The sequence below is a fragment of the Patiria miniata genome, unplaced genomic scaffold (assembly GCF_015706575.1).
Source record: "Patiria miniata isolate m_02_andy unplaced genomic scaffold, ASM1570657v1 HiC_scaffold_20, whole genome shotgun sequence".
Classification (NCBI taxonomy): Eukaryota; Metazoa; Echinodermata; class Asteroidea; order Valvatida; family Asterinidae; genus Patiria; species Patiria miniata.
In genome coordinates, this window is record NW_024037059.1 from 25,574,284 (window position 1) to 25,592,465 (window position 18,182).

Genomic DNA, 18,182 nt, shown 5'->3' on the forward strand with positions numbered 1-18,182 from the left:
TGGAAGACATTTTGTGGATTTCCTTCGACCCAGACCTTTGGAAATTTATGCAAAAATCTGACCGAATGTGCCCTTTTAATGCACTCCTGTCCTGTTCTTATTTTCACAGACATGGAGCCTCCAACTATTACTTGTCCCGATCCAGCCATTGTAACCGACACAGACCCTCAACGGAGTGTCGCTAATGTGACATTTGTCACGACTGCTGCTGACAATAGTGGGGAGTGGACAGTGTCATGCACCCCAGCCTCGGCAACCAACTTCCAAGTTGGAGTGCAGAATGTCATGTGTATCGCCACTGATCCCTCGGACAACACCGAAACCTGCTCATTTGCAGTCTTGGTATCAGGTACTTGGCTCATTTTATTGTCATTTTGTTTAAACCTTGCAGTTTGCATGGCTTCAGCATATATTTCTGTACAGTTTGCTTTAAAGGTAGAGTAAATCATTTGCAGCTATCCAAAAAGTAACTGATGAAACTGTTGAAATCTTACTTGGTTTTAATATAGTAATGGCACTAAACTCCCTGTGAAATTATTCTTTAATTTCGGCATGCAGTCATTTTGAAGAAATTAATAAAGGAAGACAATTTTTAAAGATGCGTCAAGTGACGCATTTTTGGAAGTTTCAATTTTGGTTTGTAATTCTGCCAATCCGTGAATGGGTGCGCACAAGTGTTGACACGACACACACGCACATGCGGTTGCTATTATTCATTGGTTCACTGAGTGCGTGACATTGCGTAGCTGCAATCAGCTGAATGAGAACGTGTCCCAGAAGCTGATTTCAGGCCCAATTCAAAACATGACTCTGCAACTTTTGAATTGAAATCAAGATTCTAGAATATTGTTTGCTTAGAATATACAGCATTCACTGGGCTGAAATTTCATCAGGTTAGTTGTTAAGCACCTGTCTTTAGATTTTGAATGCTTTTGTTGCTTCAAATGAAACAAATGCTCAAATGACCAATGATCCATGCCACGTTAAATTAATAAGAATTGGATACGAGGCAAAAAGTTAATGACTTGTGCTCATGTAAGTGATGTGCAATCATTTGCACATTTTTTTTTATCGATGCACATTTTTTTTTATCGACAATAACACTATAAAGTCATAATGCATTGTGCCAAGTGTTTAGATTGTGTTACATTACTGTCAGCAGTCAGTGCTACCAATGGTGGTCAATATTTTTTCAACAGTATTTGAATCACATGTTTGACATGGGGGATGCAGTGCATAAAGCACTCGCCTCTCACCGTCATGTCCCGGGTTCGATTCCCGGCTCGAGTCATATATGACTAGAGTTGTTAATTGATTCTCTCCTGTGCCACAAGGGTTATTCTCCGGTTTTGTTCTTCGCAAAATCAACACTTTTGATGCACTCTGGTAAGACGTGGGTTGTATGGTTGCTGCCTAAGGTGACTTGACTTGCCTTAGGCTTGACCACGTGGTAGCTGCGTCCTTTGCAATTTAGTGTCTGCTGTAAGGATAATAAACCCCTCAAATTGATTTCTTTATGAATCTTGATTCACTTCTGCTCCCAGACAACGAAGATCCCGTCTTTGATTTCTGTCCATCTGATATCACACTCAATGAACCACTGGAGAGTTTCGTCAACTTCACCATCATGGTCAACTGGACTCAACCTGTGGTGACTGACAACGTTGGCGTGGTTCGATTGGATGTAACTCATGAACCAGGCAGTGTCTTTGGCATTGGCAGTCACCTGGTTACGTACACAGCCTACGATGCTGCTGATAATATGGCTACTTGTCAGTTCAACATCTTTGTAAATGGTAAGCTCGAATCCTGTCTGACTTTTCATTCGTTTGCGTAAAGTTGGACGTGTGTTTGAGTTACACATTTTACGTCCAATTTTTAATTTGCCTGCATTGATTTGTCAAATTGACCTCACCTAACAAAATGAATCGGAAGTTGCTAAAGCTACTTTTGAGTGATAAGCTTTTCTTTTCGTTATTACAAATCAACTTTTTAAATTTTTACGAGTGAACCTTTTCACCTACAAAATGTCTGTACGCATTAATATGTCAAACTGACTGATATATCAATTTGAGTTGCAGGGTATGCTTTAATATCAAGCGCTGATTTCATGGAATCCTGTCACATTTACAAAGTTTAGGGTGGAGGGAATACATTCCTCTCTAACCCTGGTTTTCATCTTTGTATTTTCTACAAATTCTCTGAACTTTCATTTTACTCTTCTCCCTCCCAACAGCTGCACAAACAAAAGCTACATTTGGGTTGACCAACACTAGGGTTGGTCTCTTCACAGTATGAATAGGGTTGGGATAGGATACTAGTCCACTGCAAGGCATTAATCATGCCTCTACCCATATTAGGTGTAGAAGTGTCATAGTCCAGGCTGGGCTCGAACCCACAACCTGCAGACCACAAATTCAATGCCCCAGACCACTAGGCCATGGCACTCCACAAATGGCTGGAAATCATGTAAGAAGCTTTATCTTCAAGCCAAGACGATTTATTTTCTTGTCTTTGTCATCCCACAGACGTGCAGCCACCAGTCATCACTGGCTGTCCCATGAACCTTCCTAGGTTCCCAACTGACCCCACTCGGGATACAGCCAGAGCATTCTGGGATGAACCTCAAGCTTCAGACAACTCGGGTAGTGTAACTCTGACCTCTAACTACGACGTTGGTGATGCGTTCCCTGTCGGAGATACCGTGGTGGTGTACACGGCAGAGGATGGCAGTGGTAACGCCGTCAACTGCAGCTTTGTTGTCCAGGTCTATGGTAGGTGCAAAACCAAGTGAGCATTAAAACCCTGGTCTTGAAGAATCATTACATGAAATAACAGTTGAAATGGAAGAGAATAATGGTTGATGAAAGTTTGTTTTCTCCTGAATTCTGGATTGGAGTCCTTTCGAAAGACAGGGCTGGATTAAGTGTTCTGTAGGCCCTAGGCACCACCCAAACGTGTGTGTGCCGTTTTTCTATGGTGTAAATCGAGGACACACATGTGATTAGTCATTGTGTAATTAAAGACAGGAGTCAAATCGAGGACGTCTTTAATGGGAAAATGTGTGCAAAATCCATGGGAGCTGTTGCAAAGTTAGAGTATGAACAAAAGATTAGAGTATGAACAAAAGATTGATGATGAGGACCAAAAGGAAATCCTCGATTTACACCATAAACAAACCAGCGTGTACATGTATGGCTTTATGATAGAGGACAGATACACAAAGGGAGAACAAAAGAGCCTTTCAGTCCTTGAGCGTTGGGTCTTTTGTTAAAAATGGTCCTTGATCGTACGGTTATGTGCTTAGTCAATGGGAGAGTGTTATAATACAGGGACATAAGGAAACACAAAGCATTGTCCTCGGGCGTATAGAAATTCACAACTGTGTGTGTGGATGTGGGTGTTTTGTGGCACAATGTGGTATTTTCACAGGCACTCACATTTTTCGTAGGCCCCCAAATTTTTCGTAGGCCCCCAATTTTTTGGTAGTGCCTACTGTGCCTATTGGATAATCCGGGCCTGTCGACAGATCTTGAAGATAAAACCTTGCAAATTGTCTCTTAGGATTCATGGTGTTTGAATTTAAATTCATATCACCCACATTTCAGCTAAGACAGATTTATTCATGCTTCATTTGATAAGATTTGACATCACCTTCTTGAGTACTTACCACTCCTTATGACTGCTCTTGTCGCCCAGATAATGAACCTCCTGCATTCACTGGCTGCCCCTTCCAAGGAGTCACCAGTGAAACAAGTCTGCAGAGTGATCGTGGAGTAGCTTCGTGGTCAGAACCTCAAGGCACAGATAACGTGGCGGTAGCCAATGAACAGTCAGACTACCAGCCAGGAGATAGCTTCCCATTGGGTGCAACTGTTGTGACATACAATGTGACTGATACCGCGGGATTGGTCGCCGAATGTTCGTTCACTGTACTGATCCAAGGTTGGTTTTGAAACTATTCTTCGGGGGGATACGTTATGAAATTTATATGCAGACTCAGGGCACAAGTGTCCTCTCAGCGGTCACAAAGGGAGTGTGGCCTGGTTGTTAGGTTCGTGATTCATGATCAGAGGGTCAGGGGTTCGAATCCAGCTGCTGGTCATATGTTGTGTCCTTAGGCAAGCCACTTTGACCCCACTTGCCTCTCTCCACCCAGGAGTAGAAATGGGTACCTGCATTAGCTGGGGATTAACCTGCGATGGACTAGCATCCCATCCAGGGGAATAGAAATATTCTCAGTCATTTCATGCTGCTGAAACTGGAGATAATTGGGGGGGGGCGGGCAACGGCATTTTAAAACCAACATTTCCCAGTCATACAATGCGCGCCATTTTTTTTTTGGGGGGGGGCCACCCTGTATAACAGTTCATGCCTGTGTGAACAAAATTGTACTTTGGCAATCTAGGTCTTGTTGAAGTTTTATGAACAGTTTCCCATTCGACCAATTTCTTGCATCCCATGTAGACAATGAGGATCCAGTCTTAGAGTGCCCGGAAGACATAACCGTCAACATCTTCACACATCAAGGGAGCGTGGCTGTGAACTACACCACGGTCAATGCCACGGATTACGCCAGTGGGCTTGATACATTAACCTGCAGCGTTGCGTCGGGCTCGTCCTTCTCCATCGGCACAAACGACGTCACCTGCACCGCTGAGGATTTGGCCAACAATGTCAACTTTTGCATCTTCCGAGTGATCGTGGTCGGTAAGTGTCAAGTTAAAGCTCACATCATGGTGATTTAATTTTTTAAAATTGTGGTCATAGGTCTACTCTGACTTTAAAAATGTAGTGTTTTGTATGGTCCAAAATGAACAAGGCGACACAGAAGAACGTTTCTACATATTTATTGTCCCAACTCGATCCACCAATGTGGTTCTAACTCCATTGTGACAATATCTGAAGTTAACAAAAACAATACGTCACAGCATGTTGATTGCGTGTGTGCAATGTCTTTAAACTTAAAGTGACTACGCTACATGTAGTGTACTTAAAACAGGTAAACTGTCTTTGAATTGAGATGTCTGCTTTGTTTAAAGGTATTCAGGTGTGAACATGTGAAAGTGACAAAAAGTTTTTAAAAGGTTCCGAAATCGAGACCCTTTTAGGGCTGTCCATTTTTGAATAATTAGTATTCGTTTACTCGAAACTGCTTTTGACCAAATAGTCGGATACTGCCAGCTGCAAATTTGTGCTGTGCCAGTAAAAAAATGCACGAAGAGTGCGCCAGTTAAAATTTGCTTGCGGTGATCGAGATTTGGGCACTGGAGTGTTTTGTAGTAAGTATTTTTTAAATATAAAGGGCTTTAACCTTCTAAAAGGATGTGAACGATGAACTGCCAACTTTATGACAATATAACCTCACAGCTGTGGGCATGTTCAGGCATTCATACCATGCATGAAAAATACAGAAAAACGCAATATCGTCCGCGATTCCCAGCATATGTCTGCGATTGGCGTTGTGTGCAAAACATATGGGTATCTTCCTAAAACAAGAGGGACATTGAGTGTGTATGTCGTAGTTTTTTTTATTTCAAATATTGAAACTGGCAAAAAGCTATTCGAATATTTGGTTGATGGTCGAATATTCAAGTATTCAGTATATTCGGGACAGCCCTAGCCCCTTTACCTATCCCGTTTCCCCTTTATTTGATATCACAGTTGATTTCCATGGTACTGAATTGCACGTCTCCATCAATCTTCAGTCTAGACAATTCAGATACTGCAGATTTGTACATGAGTCTTGTTGAAGAGTTGGAAATGGGCTGGGGCTCCGTGCAACGGCTTCAAACCCCTTCAACGGCCAGAAAAGGAGAGTTGGGGGAGACCTAGACATGTTCCGGTCCATCCACTGCGTATTTCAAATGATTCAAAGTTGTTGGGGGTGGGTATAAATCTGGGAGACCATTGCAAGTTAAATTCTAACCGTATTCATGCACCGACGATGCCTGACGCTTACGCAAAGGTACTGTGGCTAATAGCTCGGGCACATTCAGGAAGTCGTGCGTACTTCACGCCCAAACCAGGAGAGTACAGTACGCACACAGGGCTCTCAAAAGTGGTAAAAATGCACCCTCTTTGTTGGCGCACAGAGCCCATACAGCTAAGTGAATAGAATCATAAAATAGAAGTCATTGTAAATTTGTGGTGAATTTTGAAGCTATCCTCCTTTCTGAAGTTGTTTCTTTGATACATTGAAAAACAATCCATCGTCAGGGTCTGATGACACCATACTACCAGTGATCTCCAACTGCCCGATGAACATCACGCTACCTTCCGACAACACTACGTCCACAACCATCGTCAGCTGGACTCCCCCGACTGCCACTGACAACTCCGGTGACCCGGTCACCTTGGATGTCACCACAGAGCCAGGATCGCCATTCGGTCTTGGAGTCAGCGTGGTGACCTATACTGCAACCGATGCAGCTGGCCTGGTCAGCACCTGTGACTTCAGTGTCACCATACTTGGTAAGCCAGTCAGTTTAATAGGAACACTTGCAATGGCGTGAATCTCTCACATGTCAGACTTTAAATCACGGCTGTGATTGGTCAAAAACAGCATGGGGCGGAGCTTAATAGATTGGTCTATTGTTATATTTAATTAAAGGAAATGTTTCTGCCATTGATACCTTAACCATTAGCAGCTACACTGTATTACATTGTAGTAGAATGCCATGGTCCAGTGGTTATGGTGTTTGACTCATGTATGATGGTGCGTGGGTTCAAACCCTGCCAAAGGCATGGTGTTTGTGCCCTTGGGCAAGACACTCAACTACAATTGCCTTTCTCCACCCAGGAGTATGAATGGGTGCCTGTGGGGTTAGATGACCGAGTGTGAGCTGATATCGGCTGCCGCGTGGTCTCATGGCAGGTTGACCAGGGCACTAATTGTAAGGTGCTTTAAGATTGTTGATACATTCAAAGGGTTAACATTTTTGTGTGAGTGTGTGTTTATTCACACTACACAAAGTAACGGGCATGGCGGCTTTGGGCGGTACAGCACTGATGGGTTACTTAGTTTCTATTGAGAAAATTTGAGACTATTTCTCATTTCTTTTTTTTTTCATGATCAGATCTGGAGAACCCTCATATCCTGCAGTGTCCAGCGGACATCACTCGGCCCACAGATTCCGGGATGGACTCGGCCGTAGTGGACTGGGCCTCCCCTGGGGCCATTGATAACTCAGGCACGGTCACGCTGGTCGCTAGTGAAACCCCAGGCTCTGCATTCTACCTCGGAGTGACTTTCGTCACCTACACTGCAACCGACACTGATGACAATGTGGAGCAGTGCATCTTTATGATTGAAATCATAGGTAGGGATGCATACCACTGTCAGTCCCTGATGTGTTTTGCAGCGACAATCGGGCATCTTCCTTGGATCACACGGCTGATTTCCTCTCTCCTTACTTCCTTTAATGCCACTGAAGACTTGCAATTGCAGTTGAAACGCTTTTGAAACAATGAATTTCAGCTTCTTCTTTTTTTCTGGACTATTCATTTGCATGTCTGCACCCGATTCACGAAACTCATCGTAACTTACGATGCATCGCAGCGCTGTGACGCGTCGTATCCCTACAGTGCGTCGCAGCTGTGCTGCGTCCTGCACTCCATTTCACAAAACCCATCGTAAGTGCGACGTGTCGTATGTGCATTTATAGCACAACTCGATGACTGTTTATGTATTTAGTTCACATACAGTAAATAGTCGTCTGATATTCAACAAAGAGTCGTCAGACCTCCTCTCAAAAATTTTTAAAACGTAAAAGTAAATGGCGGCCGTGTGATGCAATTTTAAAGGAAATCAAGCTCTCAGTGGACTGTACAGCTACTTTGAAATCTCTACTGCAATTTTCCAGGCTAATTCATAAGTCAATGCATTTTCTATTTACAACTTTACACACATTGTCTTGGTATTATAGTCTCCTTTATGTATTTTTATGGCATAAAACTGGCTAAGAAAAGGACTATTCTTATATTTTGCGATGACTACTAGACACGTCCTAACTTGCCACGTGTTTGAAGCCGTTGTCATGGAACTTATGATGTCTTCAACACATCGCAAGTTTCTTAAAATGGATTATTTGACGCGTCGCAAGTTACGACATATTGCAAGTCGTAACTCGAGTTGCGACACGTCGCAGTGCTTTGTGAAATCAGGTGCTGGATATTGTACAAATGATTTGGAGCATTGGATGAATTTGTCAGAACACTGCTTGGGAAATCTAGTGTGTTTTTTCACAGGATCCACAAGTCTGATACTATATGTGACCAGTATTAAAAGTGATTTGATAGATGCCTTTTTGTCGTCGCAAGGTCATCCTGAGGGCAGCTTTACCCTCATCTCTGACTTCCTTTGTTACCCCATTGCTTTGATGAACTCACGTAATGTAAACAAGAGGATTGGAGAATGTAAGGTGACTCAAATTGTTTCTCACATATCACCCACACTTCAATTGGAGTAATTTTTGACCACTTTCAGATGAGGAGGATCCAGTGATCACAGGCTGCCCCACTGTCCAGCTCCAGCGAGAAACAGAACCTGGCCAGAACTACTCCCTGGTCATGTGGGATGAGATCGCCATCAGTGATAACAGCGGCAATTGGACTGTGGAGACTACTGGCCCATCCCAGGGGAGAATCAACGTCGGTGATCATCAAGTCACCTATGTGGCTACAGATTCAGCTGGCAACACCGCACAATGCAGCTTCTCTATACGGGTTATAGGTTGGTAGACTCTAAAGTAGTCCCCGAAAAAGTGTCCGTCTGTCTGTTTTTAAAAAATAACTACAAAACCATGAGGTCAAAAAGTGAGTTTCTGCACTCTGGATTGAGCGGGAACCAGCGAAATTTGTTAAAATGCCCTGATGTGGACAATATCAAAAATGAATTTGCAGTCATTCGGGTACTTTTTAAGAAAGCATTTGATACGCTGATTTATGTTAACCACTGGAAGGCTTCGTCTGTCGCACCACGAAGTGACGTATCGTGAGAGCATATTTCATTAGCTTTTCAACACCGAAACAATCTTTCCAATCGGGTAAATATTTATTGAGTTGTGGCAAATTGAGTACAGGTACCGCTTTTTCATTTTGTCCATGGCGACTGATATTTTGACTGCCGCAGTAAGAACACGGGCTGAAACTTGGATTTGTGAAAAAGGCTACCAAGTAGAGGGCAGAGACAGAGCAGCAAAGTAAACATCTTAGAAGTTAATTAACCAAACAGTCCTTTTCGGGACTACCATTATTTCCAAAAGGATAAATGACCATTGTTGCAAAAAATGAAGAATAAAAAAGAACCAAGAAAGGAAAGAAAGATTAAAAATCAAAGAAAGCAAAACTACCCTCACCCCAAATCCATTACATTCCTAACAAATGACAATTGAGACCGTGGACAGATTGAAAAATGAGTACCTATTTTCAATTGGCCATAACTCAATAAATATTTACCCGATTGGCAAGATTTTTTTCGTTGGTGAAAAGCTAATGAACTGTACTCTCCACTTATGTTTCGAGATTTGTGTGGTATTTTTTTATAGCTATGAAAAAGACAGGGATTTGAGGGTTCGTTTAGTGCAGTTGCCCTGATGAAGGTGCATCACACCGAAAGCTTGGCTGTCACTATCCGGTGAGACACTGTATTAATGTTTGTTAATCACGTTATATTATTTCTGTTACAGACACAGAGCTGCCGGTATTCTCCAACTGTCCGACTGAGATCATCAAACTGGTGAATGAGAGCGGGCGAGATGCTGTGGTGACTTGGAATTCACTCCAGATCACCGACAATGTCGGAGTAGACGCAGGAACCTTGTCGAGTACCCATAACTCAGGCGACACATTTCCGTTTGGTGGTCCCACCACAGTCACAGTCAATGTGGCCGATGTGAATGGCAATACCAACTTCTGCAGTTTCACCGTCACAGTCTCAGGTAAATAATGGAACTTAAACTTAGCTGGCCTAATGGTTCAGTCGTAAGGCCGGTTCATACTCGGCCCGAAAGCGAACGAAAGCGAATGCAGTTGGCACCTGACACTCGCGTGAAGACGCTAGGTGTTTGTGCACGCTCATCAAGTCGTGCGTTCTTCGTGCAGTACGTGCGCGTTTCAGTATGCGCCCGACGAGTGTCCTGTCCATGAGGTCTCGAATATGGTCAAAAAACGCCCTCTCTTGTTCAAGCACGGAGCTCTCAAGATATTTCATGCCTTTGTCAATTTGTTCGGACATATCATCTTACTTTTATACCTCGGTATCCCAAACTTGCTGTCTTGCTGGATACGTGGGCGATTCTGCACGCGTACGCGGCGTGTCCCAAATATGGTAAAAAAGTGCCCTCTCTGTTCATGCACGTAGCCCATAAGATATTTCATGCCTTTCTAAATTTTCTTCGGACATCTCATCTTACTTTTTTTACCTCGGTATCCCAAAGTTGCTGTCTTGCTAGATAGGTGCTCGATTCTTCACGCGCACATGGCGTGTCCCTTCCACGGGACTTTCAAATATTGGCCAAAAGCGTGTTCACGCACGGAGGCCATAAGATATTTCATGCCTTTGTCACTTTTCTTTGGACATCTCATTGTACTTTTTAACCTCGGCATTCTGAACTTGCTGTCTTGCTAGATATTGTCCGATTTTTAGAGGGCACTTGATCATCACCTTTACTGCAACGTCAGCCTGACTGTGGAACCAACTCCCTCTGGCTATCAAATCATCTCCATCCATCACAACATTTAAGACAAACATGGAATTTCACCTAGTACAAACAAGCTTACTCTCACAACACATAATCTAAACTTGACTTTCTCCTCAAGCGCCATGAGTACCTTTACAAATGTTCTTTATTGGCTTTTACATTTGCGAAAAAGCCTCTCTTTTTGTTCTCATTTTTAAATTTCTTTCTTCTTCTTTTTGTTCCCTGGCAAATCCTATAGATTTTGTACACGTCTTTTGTCCACGCTACTTTTGGCATTAATCTTTGTCATACATCATTCAAAGTCAGCATAGGCATAGTCCCTATAGCAAAGTTGTGTCCCGAAGAGTGACGTCATCATGACGTCATCATGGGTCACGTGATGTCATCTTAAAAGTGCATATTTGAAAGTCCTATGTCTAGAGAATTGGAAGTCCCACAGGGTTTAAATATGGTATGTAGGTATATCGGCATGTGTTAAAGGTAAAAATTAAGGCGATGTCATTGATTGATTTTATAAGCCATATCTCATTAACAGAACGTTAGCAAACTACACAATTCTTTTTGTAATTGGCATGTTAGGTCAAACTTATGTGCAAAAAAATTTGGCAAGTGTCTGACGTCATGATGACGTCATCAACGATGCTTTTTTTACAAACACATAAAGGCGTAAGTCAGAATTTTAGTCATGAAATTTCATTATATTGTTGGGCTGCTAAAGCAGCACGTGTATCAGAGAACATTGTTTGTACATGAAAGTGAACATCATTTGACATGATTGCACATGGACAAACAAAGCATTAACTTTTGAAAAGCGTGAAATACGAAAAAGCCCTATTTCTGTTCACAAACAGACATAGACCTCTAGTTGTTATTATTATCTCTGTTTTATCTCTTTCAATCTGCATAGATGCCCCTCAGGCCCTGAGTAACTGCCCCGTCTACATCCAGCGGCCAACAGATACTGGAGTAGCCACAGCTGTAGTCACATGGAATGATCCCGACGTGGAGCCGCAAGGCGCCTCCTTTGACACCCAGTCAACCCCTTACACGTCGGGTGACACTGTCCCCCTGGGAAGACACAACGTCACCACCACCGTTTTCGTCGACGGAGACTTTAACAACCCAGCCCAGTGCACGTTTGTAGTTGAAGTCGTTGGTGAGTGGCATAGGCTTTATATTATTTCATATTAAATTGAAAGCAAAGTAAAATCTTCATTTTCAGAAATGAAAGCAATAAAATAAAGTTGATTACAACTTAATACCAGTCTGCTCTGATGTTTAGTGGCAAGCCACATTAACAAACAAAAATGAAAGTGAGGCAGACTGAGGCTTGGAGCACATAAATGGTCCGGCAGGTTTGCATTCAACAGTTCACATGGCCTATCTACACATTCTTGATTTTGTCGCAACGACTATGTTGCGAGGCAATGTGGCAAATGCGCATTTGTGAACGAACAAATACGCAATATGTTATGCACATTTTGAAATTGGCCCTCAAGGATATTGAAAACGTGGCAATTTCCTCCCGTATGTTTTCCATTCTTTCGATGTCTTTGTAGTCTGTGTTAGATGTGTCGTGCAATTCACGATATTTCTGCAATGTTTCTTTACCTTTATGTCATCTTGTTCCAAAATTTCTTCCTAGACAATGAGCCACCAAGTTGGACAGCGTGCCCAGGTGATGCATCCATCACTCCATCCATCGGAGCAGTCAACGCTTCTGTGACCTGGCCTCCTCCCATGGCTCAGGATAACTCTGGTTCTGTCCAGGTCTCGCCCGGCTCCCACAACAGCGGTGATCTATTCCCGATTGGTCAGACGACCGTGACCTACACAGCCTCCGACGCCGTTGGTCATGTCATCACCTGCTCCTTCCTGGTCACAGTACGAGGTAGGTCGTCAAACCACAGCACTCCGTAAACAAAGAAAGTCCCCACTCATTGGAGGGGTCATAATTTTGATCTGATCGTCTTATGGTAACTTCATTTATATAGACATTTGGGGAATGCTGTTAGCTACATTTTGATACCCCGCTTGCTACCAAAGACTATAATTTGTCCAAGTTGAAAAAGGATGCAGTTTGAATACATGTAGTTGCAATTTATGAGATACACAAGGAGAAATTGGTAAGCGCCAACACACGTGCCCGTATATCATTGGCCCCTATTGACTACACAGGAGTGCCCGAACAAAGCACGCGTTATTCAATTTCATGTGCTGCCATGCATACCAGCACGGTGCAATTGATATTCTCTGCCGTTCGTTTCGGGCAGTCCGACATTGTCATGCAGCAGTTTCCACTCGACTTGCGTACTCTTTAATTTTCAGCTTTTCAAACTGCATCATTTTTCATAAACCATTGTCAATGTTGGATGATTTACAGTCTTTGGTAGCAAACGGGGTATCAAAATGTAGCTAACAATATTCCCCAAAGGTCTATATAAATGACGTCATCGTAAGACCATCAGATTCAAAATTACAGCCCCTCCAATGAGTGTGAACTTTCATTTTTTTGCGGTGTTTAGGACCACAACATGATCAAGTGAGAAGAGTGCAAAAATCCAAGTTGCTTGACAGCGATGATGTGTTTTGAAAAAATTCTCAAAACCTTGTTCTTAGATGTTTGTGGTGTAAAATAGCAATTAAAAGTAGCCTGTACAAAGCAAGCCGTGTTATTTAATGAGGTTGTCATAGCGGTATTTTCCTTGCCTTCCACCGCTGTGACTCAGGTTCGAATCCCGCCTAGGTCAACATGTGGATTGGGTTTTCAGTCCCTACCTGATTCCATTGGTTATCCTCTAGAATATCATTCTGGTGTTTTCCTCCCACCCACTGCAACTCCTTCCACATATTCCACCAAGGGACCCCCCTGGAAATAAGTCGAAAGACTTTCGTGGCCAATCCCGGCCAAATGTCGAATAATCACAAAACAATAATACAATAAGAAATTTCCAAAAAAGTGAATTTGCCCCATGATGAAATCTGAGCTTTTGTTCCTCCGATTTGATGTAGTATTGATTGCGTTTGACTTTAGAGAATTCAGAATTTGAAACTCTTTATAGAGATTGTGTGCGTTTTTTTTCTGTCCAGACTTGGAAGATCCTGTCGTGACTTGTCCCGAGGCTATGACTGTGAATACCGACCCCAGCAAGGGAACTGCTACGCTCACCTGGACAGACGCTACGGCTAGCGACAATGTGGCTGTCACCTCGCTCCTAGCCAGCCCTGCCAATGGTAGTCCCTTGATTGTCGGAGAGAACACTATCACCTACACGGCCATGGATTTTGCGCAGAATTCCCACAGTTGCTCTTTCATCATCACCGTCATTGGTAGGTCAAAGCGACAACTAACTATTGATACAATAAGCCATTTGCGAGTAACCTATACCCTATCGGATTTACATTTGAAAAACATCTGGTACACTGACTTGCTCAGAATGCTGGGCACATTTTAGCTTTGAATTCTCCAGACCAAAGACACTGTTGCTTATCACATAATTCGGGGCAAGCTCTTGCTAAGTTACGTAAGAGACGCTCAGCACCAATACATTATTCACAATGTGTGAGAATGGCACAAAGACACCAGACCATGCCGGAGCTGGGGTTGCTAGCATAAGGCTTGCCCTGAATCATGTGATATATATTAACAGTCTCTTTGGACGACAGAATGCAAAGTTAAAACGTGCAAAGCATTGGATTAAGTCAGCGTTCCCAGATTTATTCAAATTTAACTCGCAAATGGCTTATTATCAAAAAACAAAAACGCCACAATCAGTGAAAAGGGGAGTTGTTCTGCTTTGGAAGTCTCTCCCAAAGTTTTGTTGTTTTGATGATTGTTATTCTACAGTATGTTCCAAAAAAGTGTCCGTCTGACTATTTTTGAAATAACTACAAAAACCATGAAAACAATTTTGACAATTTTTGAATGTGCAGCTACTCCTTATCCTTGGCCTAAACCCCTATGAGTTTCATTTAATGTCAGTCACGCATCACTGCACAATTGTCAATTGCTCACAACAACACTTTTGGACGCTGTGACCAAGTTCCTTGTCTTAATCAATTTCAGTGCTGTGTTATGCAAGCTGTATAAAATCCTGTGTGTTGTTAAAAGGGCTGCGGTTGGGTTTGGAATCCTATGCCTGGCTGTTGGTCATCATGGCAAAACCTCAGTTTAATGGTCAAGGGCAAATGATTCCCATCCCAAACCACATCGGCCTTTTTTCACAGAGTCCTTTGGATTTCATCTGCCGGTTGTGAAATCAACGGCGCTTCTCCAATACAGTGAAATCTCAATAAGTCAAACTCTGATAACTCAAAACAACTGTTAAGTCAAACAAAGAATCCATTCCCTTTAGTAATATAACAATGATATACAACCCTGCTTATCTCAAAGCTCTGCTTAAAGATTTTGAACTTGTTCCCTTGAGGTTTGAATTATTGAGATTTCACTGTATTTGAACATAATACATCACATTTGTTTTGAGGATTGTAAGGCCATTTGTGTTCTACCCGCCTTCATTACAATGCTCCACAATTGCCCACTGATTTGTTTTCCCCTTTATTTTCCCCCCAGACAACGAGCCTCCAGTTTTCTCCAACTGTCCCTCCGTGGCCTCTGCCGTTGCCGCTACTGATCAAGACATGGCTATAGTCGTCTGGGACCTCCCTTCTGCTTCCGACAACGCCGTGACCGTGACTGTACAGTCCTCTCAGTCGTCTGCTGCCCTGTATCCCTTAGGGGTAACTCCTATTGTATATCTGGCGACCGACTCGGCAGGCAACAAGGCCAACTGCACCTTTGATGCGATTGTCACGGGTAGGTCGAAAGAAATCACATTGCCTCAATATGACAATATTATTTATCGATAGTCAACATTTATGTGGAAGTTTTAAACAAACCCCGTGGTTGGCTGTTGAAAAATAGTTCACTGCTGCTAATGTTATAAACCGGATATTGTAATGATCGTAGAAATTTAAAGGGAATATACATCATTTGCTTTTGCTGTAATTTTCAGAAATGGATGGAATTGGGGGGTTGGAAATATATAGCAAGAAATAGTTACACTGACTTTTTTGAGGTTTTGGGGTCAAAAATGCTATATAAACCAAGAAAAACAATCATTTTACTGTAGTCTTGTTCCCTGACTCCAAAGAAGAAACAGAGCAGTTTACATACATTGGGGAATTGTAAGGTCAGGGAACCAGTCTAACTGGCTTGTACCCGTTCATAGGTGTGTAATCGATTGCAAACAAGTGTGATGGTCAATTGGGGCCAGTATTTGAAAAAAAGCCAGTTTTTTCCAACGCTGGTCGGCCGATCAGCGTTGGAAATTGATACAAAAATACCACTTTTCTTGAAAATGACAGTATACCAGGTGCCATGATTTTACAGGATGCTTCACACTGTCATTCACTAACAGTCCAGCAAGGTATTTCAAAATGATTTGGTAGTTTTATTTTTTGATGTTTGCAAATGTTGTATTTTCCCTTTAAGTAGTTTTGAAGAATTGGCACCTTTATTCTGGACTGCCGAGACATCATTGAGACACTAAAATATTAACCTACAGGTTGGTGCAAAAAGAAGGAAACCCACATTTGACTGGAATTTTAACCTACTTACTTCACTTATTTGAACTTGTTTTTTTTAAATTAATGTAGTGAAGTATAACTTCGACCATACGTGGTGAATAAATCTTAGTGTTATTATGCTAATTTGAATACAAGTCACGAAAATCCTCGTTGTCCACGTGTAAGTCTAGTGAAGTGTTTTGTGTCTTGCAATCAAGCTCTGGAGCTCAGTCAAGCGGATGGAATAAAGCCATCCGTGGACAAACGGGTTTGGCACGTAAAAGTTTTAAACTACCAAATCTCATAGACAAAATTTTCATTTGTAATCATTTTTTCCTCACTTATGTTTAAAGATATAGTCCATCATTTGTAATTTGTGCATTTTGTTCGTTTGAAGCAACAAAAGTGTTCAAAATCTAATGAAGGATACTGAACAACTAACCTGATGAAGTTTCAGCTCAGCTTCAGCTGTATATTCTGAGTAAAACAGCATTCTGGGATCTCAATTTCAAATCAAAAGTTGCTGAATCATGTTTTGAGTTGTTTTGAATTGCAGCCATACGCGATGTCGCGCACTGATCCGATCTGCAAATGATGGACTATAGCTTTAAAGATCAATATTTTAATACCATTAAACTTAATTTTTTCAAATATGCTCAACATCTTTTTGCACCACCCTACGTTTGTTTATGGTGTTAATCGAGGATACACATGTGCAACATCATTGATAAATCGAGGACAGGAACCAAATCGATTAGAAAACGTGTACAAAACCAATGAGAGCTGTTGCGAAAAAGTTAGTGGACAAAGAAAGGAAAAGGGAAGAGGAACAAAAAAAAATCCTTGATTTATGCCATAAACAAACCTGTCTGTACACGCAGTCTTGTTCCATAGTTGTGGGGACATACACTTGTCTGTACGAGGTATTTGTGGGGACTGAAAATGCTGTGGGGACAGCAGAAAGTCCCTTCAACTCAGTCCTTATTTGCCAAACAATAAAAAACTTCCCATAACGCTGTGTAGGCCAGGGCATCACAACATTTATAGAAAAATGTTCATGAATTATTATATCCACCAAATTAAGCCACTTTTGAGTATTAAAAGTCTCTGCGTTATTATGATTATTTTATTTTTAAAAATTTCCTTACAGATTCACAGATCCCAGTCTTCAGCAACTGCCCCGGTGATCTGTCTGAGAACACTGCATTGAACCAAGCTGTTGCCACTGGAGTCGTCTGGACACCGCCGACGGCCAGCGATAATGACCCACAACTCCAGACTGTTAATAACTTTGATCCACCCACTGACTTTCCTGAGGGAGTAACTGTAGTCAACTACACTGCAGTGGACCGGGCTGGTAACACGGCATCCTGTATCTTCACAGTCACTGTTACTGGTAAGGTTTTTATTGTTATGGATTCCCTTTCTTCAGAAATGAAACTTATTCTGATTTTTCTGACCATCTTTTCCCCCGCAAAATCTGATTATAAAATTGAAACGAATTTGAAACTGCACTGCGACATCTGTATTGCGAGCACAATTTTAATCTGTTCTCCAGTCGTCAGTGCACAGATTGTATGGTAGACGCTCTTAAGTAAGCCGGCTTGGAGCAGTTACGGCTGGAAATAGGTTTAAACATTAACCCATGAAATGATTGAAACTGCGTACAACACAGATTTGAGGCTGTCGCGCGTGGAGTTTGACTACCATGACTGACAGTCTGACAGTCAAATTCACTTGATGTTTCGCAATTTTCAGAGGTTTCAGATTGAGTTGTATAAAATGCAATGCTTTAAAAATCACAATAATGATCTTGAGGATGGCGAGGACTGAGGGCAAAAAAGGTAAATTTCACTGGCGGTTGTTGGAAGAAAAAGACAATAATGCCATTTTTCCCCCATCTTGGACTTT

The 18,182-nt window shown here is 42.2% G+C and overlaps 1 protein-coding gene across 1 annotated transcript in view; it reads left to right on the forward strand.

Annotated features, from left to right (window-relative positions):
• Window positions 1-18,182, forward strand: part of LOC119727935 (mucin-17-like) — a 115,930-nt gene that overhangs the window by 59,762 nt on the left and 37,986 nt on the right. Inside the window, exons 36-49 of the mRNA XM_038200015.1 lie at window positions 110-349; window positions 1,545-1,796; window positions 2,529-2,774; window positions 3,700-3,945; window positions 4,468-4,710; window positions 6,220-6,474; window positions 7,080-7,322; window positions 8,489-8,734; window positions 9,690-9,941; window positions 11,611-11,859; window positions 12,349-12,594; window positions 13,794-14,033; window positions 15,277-15,519; window positions 17,422-17,667. Of these exons, the coding sequence (XP_038055943.1) occupies window positions 110-349; window positions 1,545-1,796; window positions 2,529-2,774; window positions 3,700-3,945; window positions 4,468-4,710; window positions 6,220-6,474; window positions 7,080-7,322; window positions 8,489-8,734; window positions 9,690-9,941; window positions 11,611-11,859; window positions 12,349-12,594; window positions 13,794-14,033; window positions 15,277-15,519; window positions 17,422-17,667 (3,447 nt within the window). The remainder of the gene's footprint in view (window positions 1-109; window positions 350-1,544; window positions 1,797-2,528; window positions 2,775-3,699; window positions 3,946-4,467; window positions 4,711-6,219; window positions 6,475-7,079; window positions 7,323-8,488; window positions 8,735-9,689; window positions 9,942-11,610; window positions 11,860-12,348; window positions 12,595-13,793; window positions 14,034-15,276; window positions 15,520-17,421; window positions 17,668-18,182) is intronic.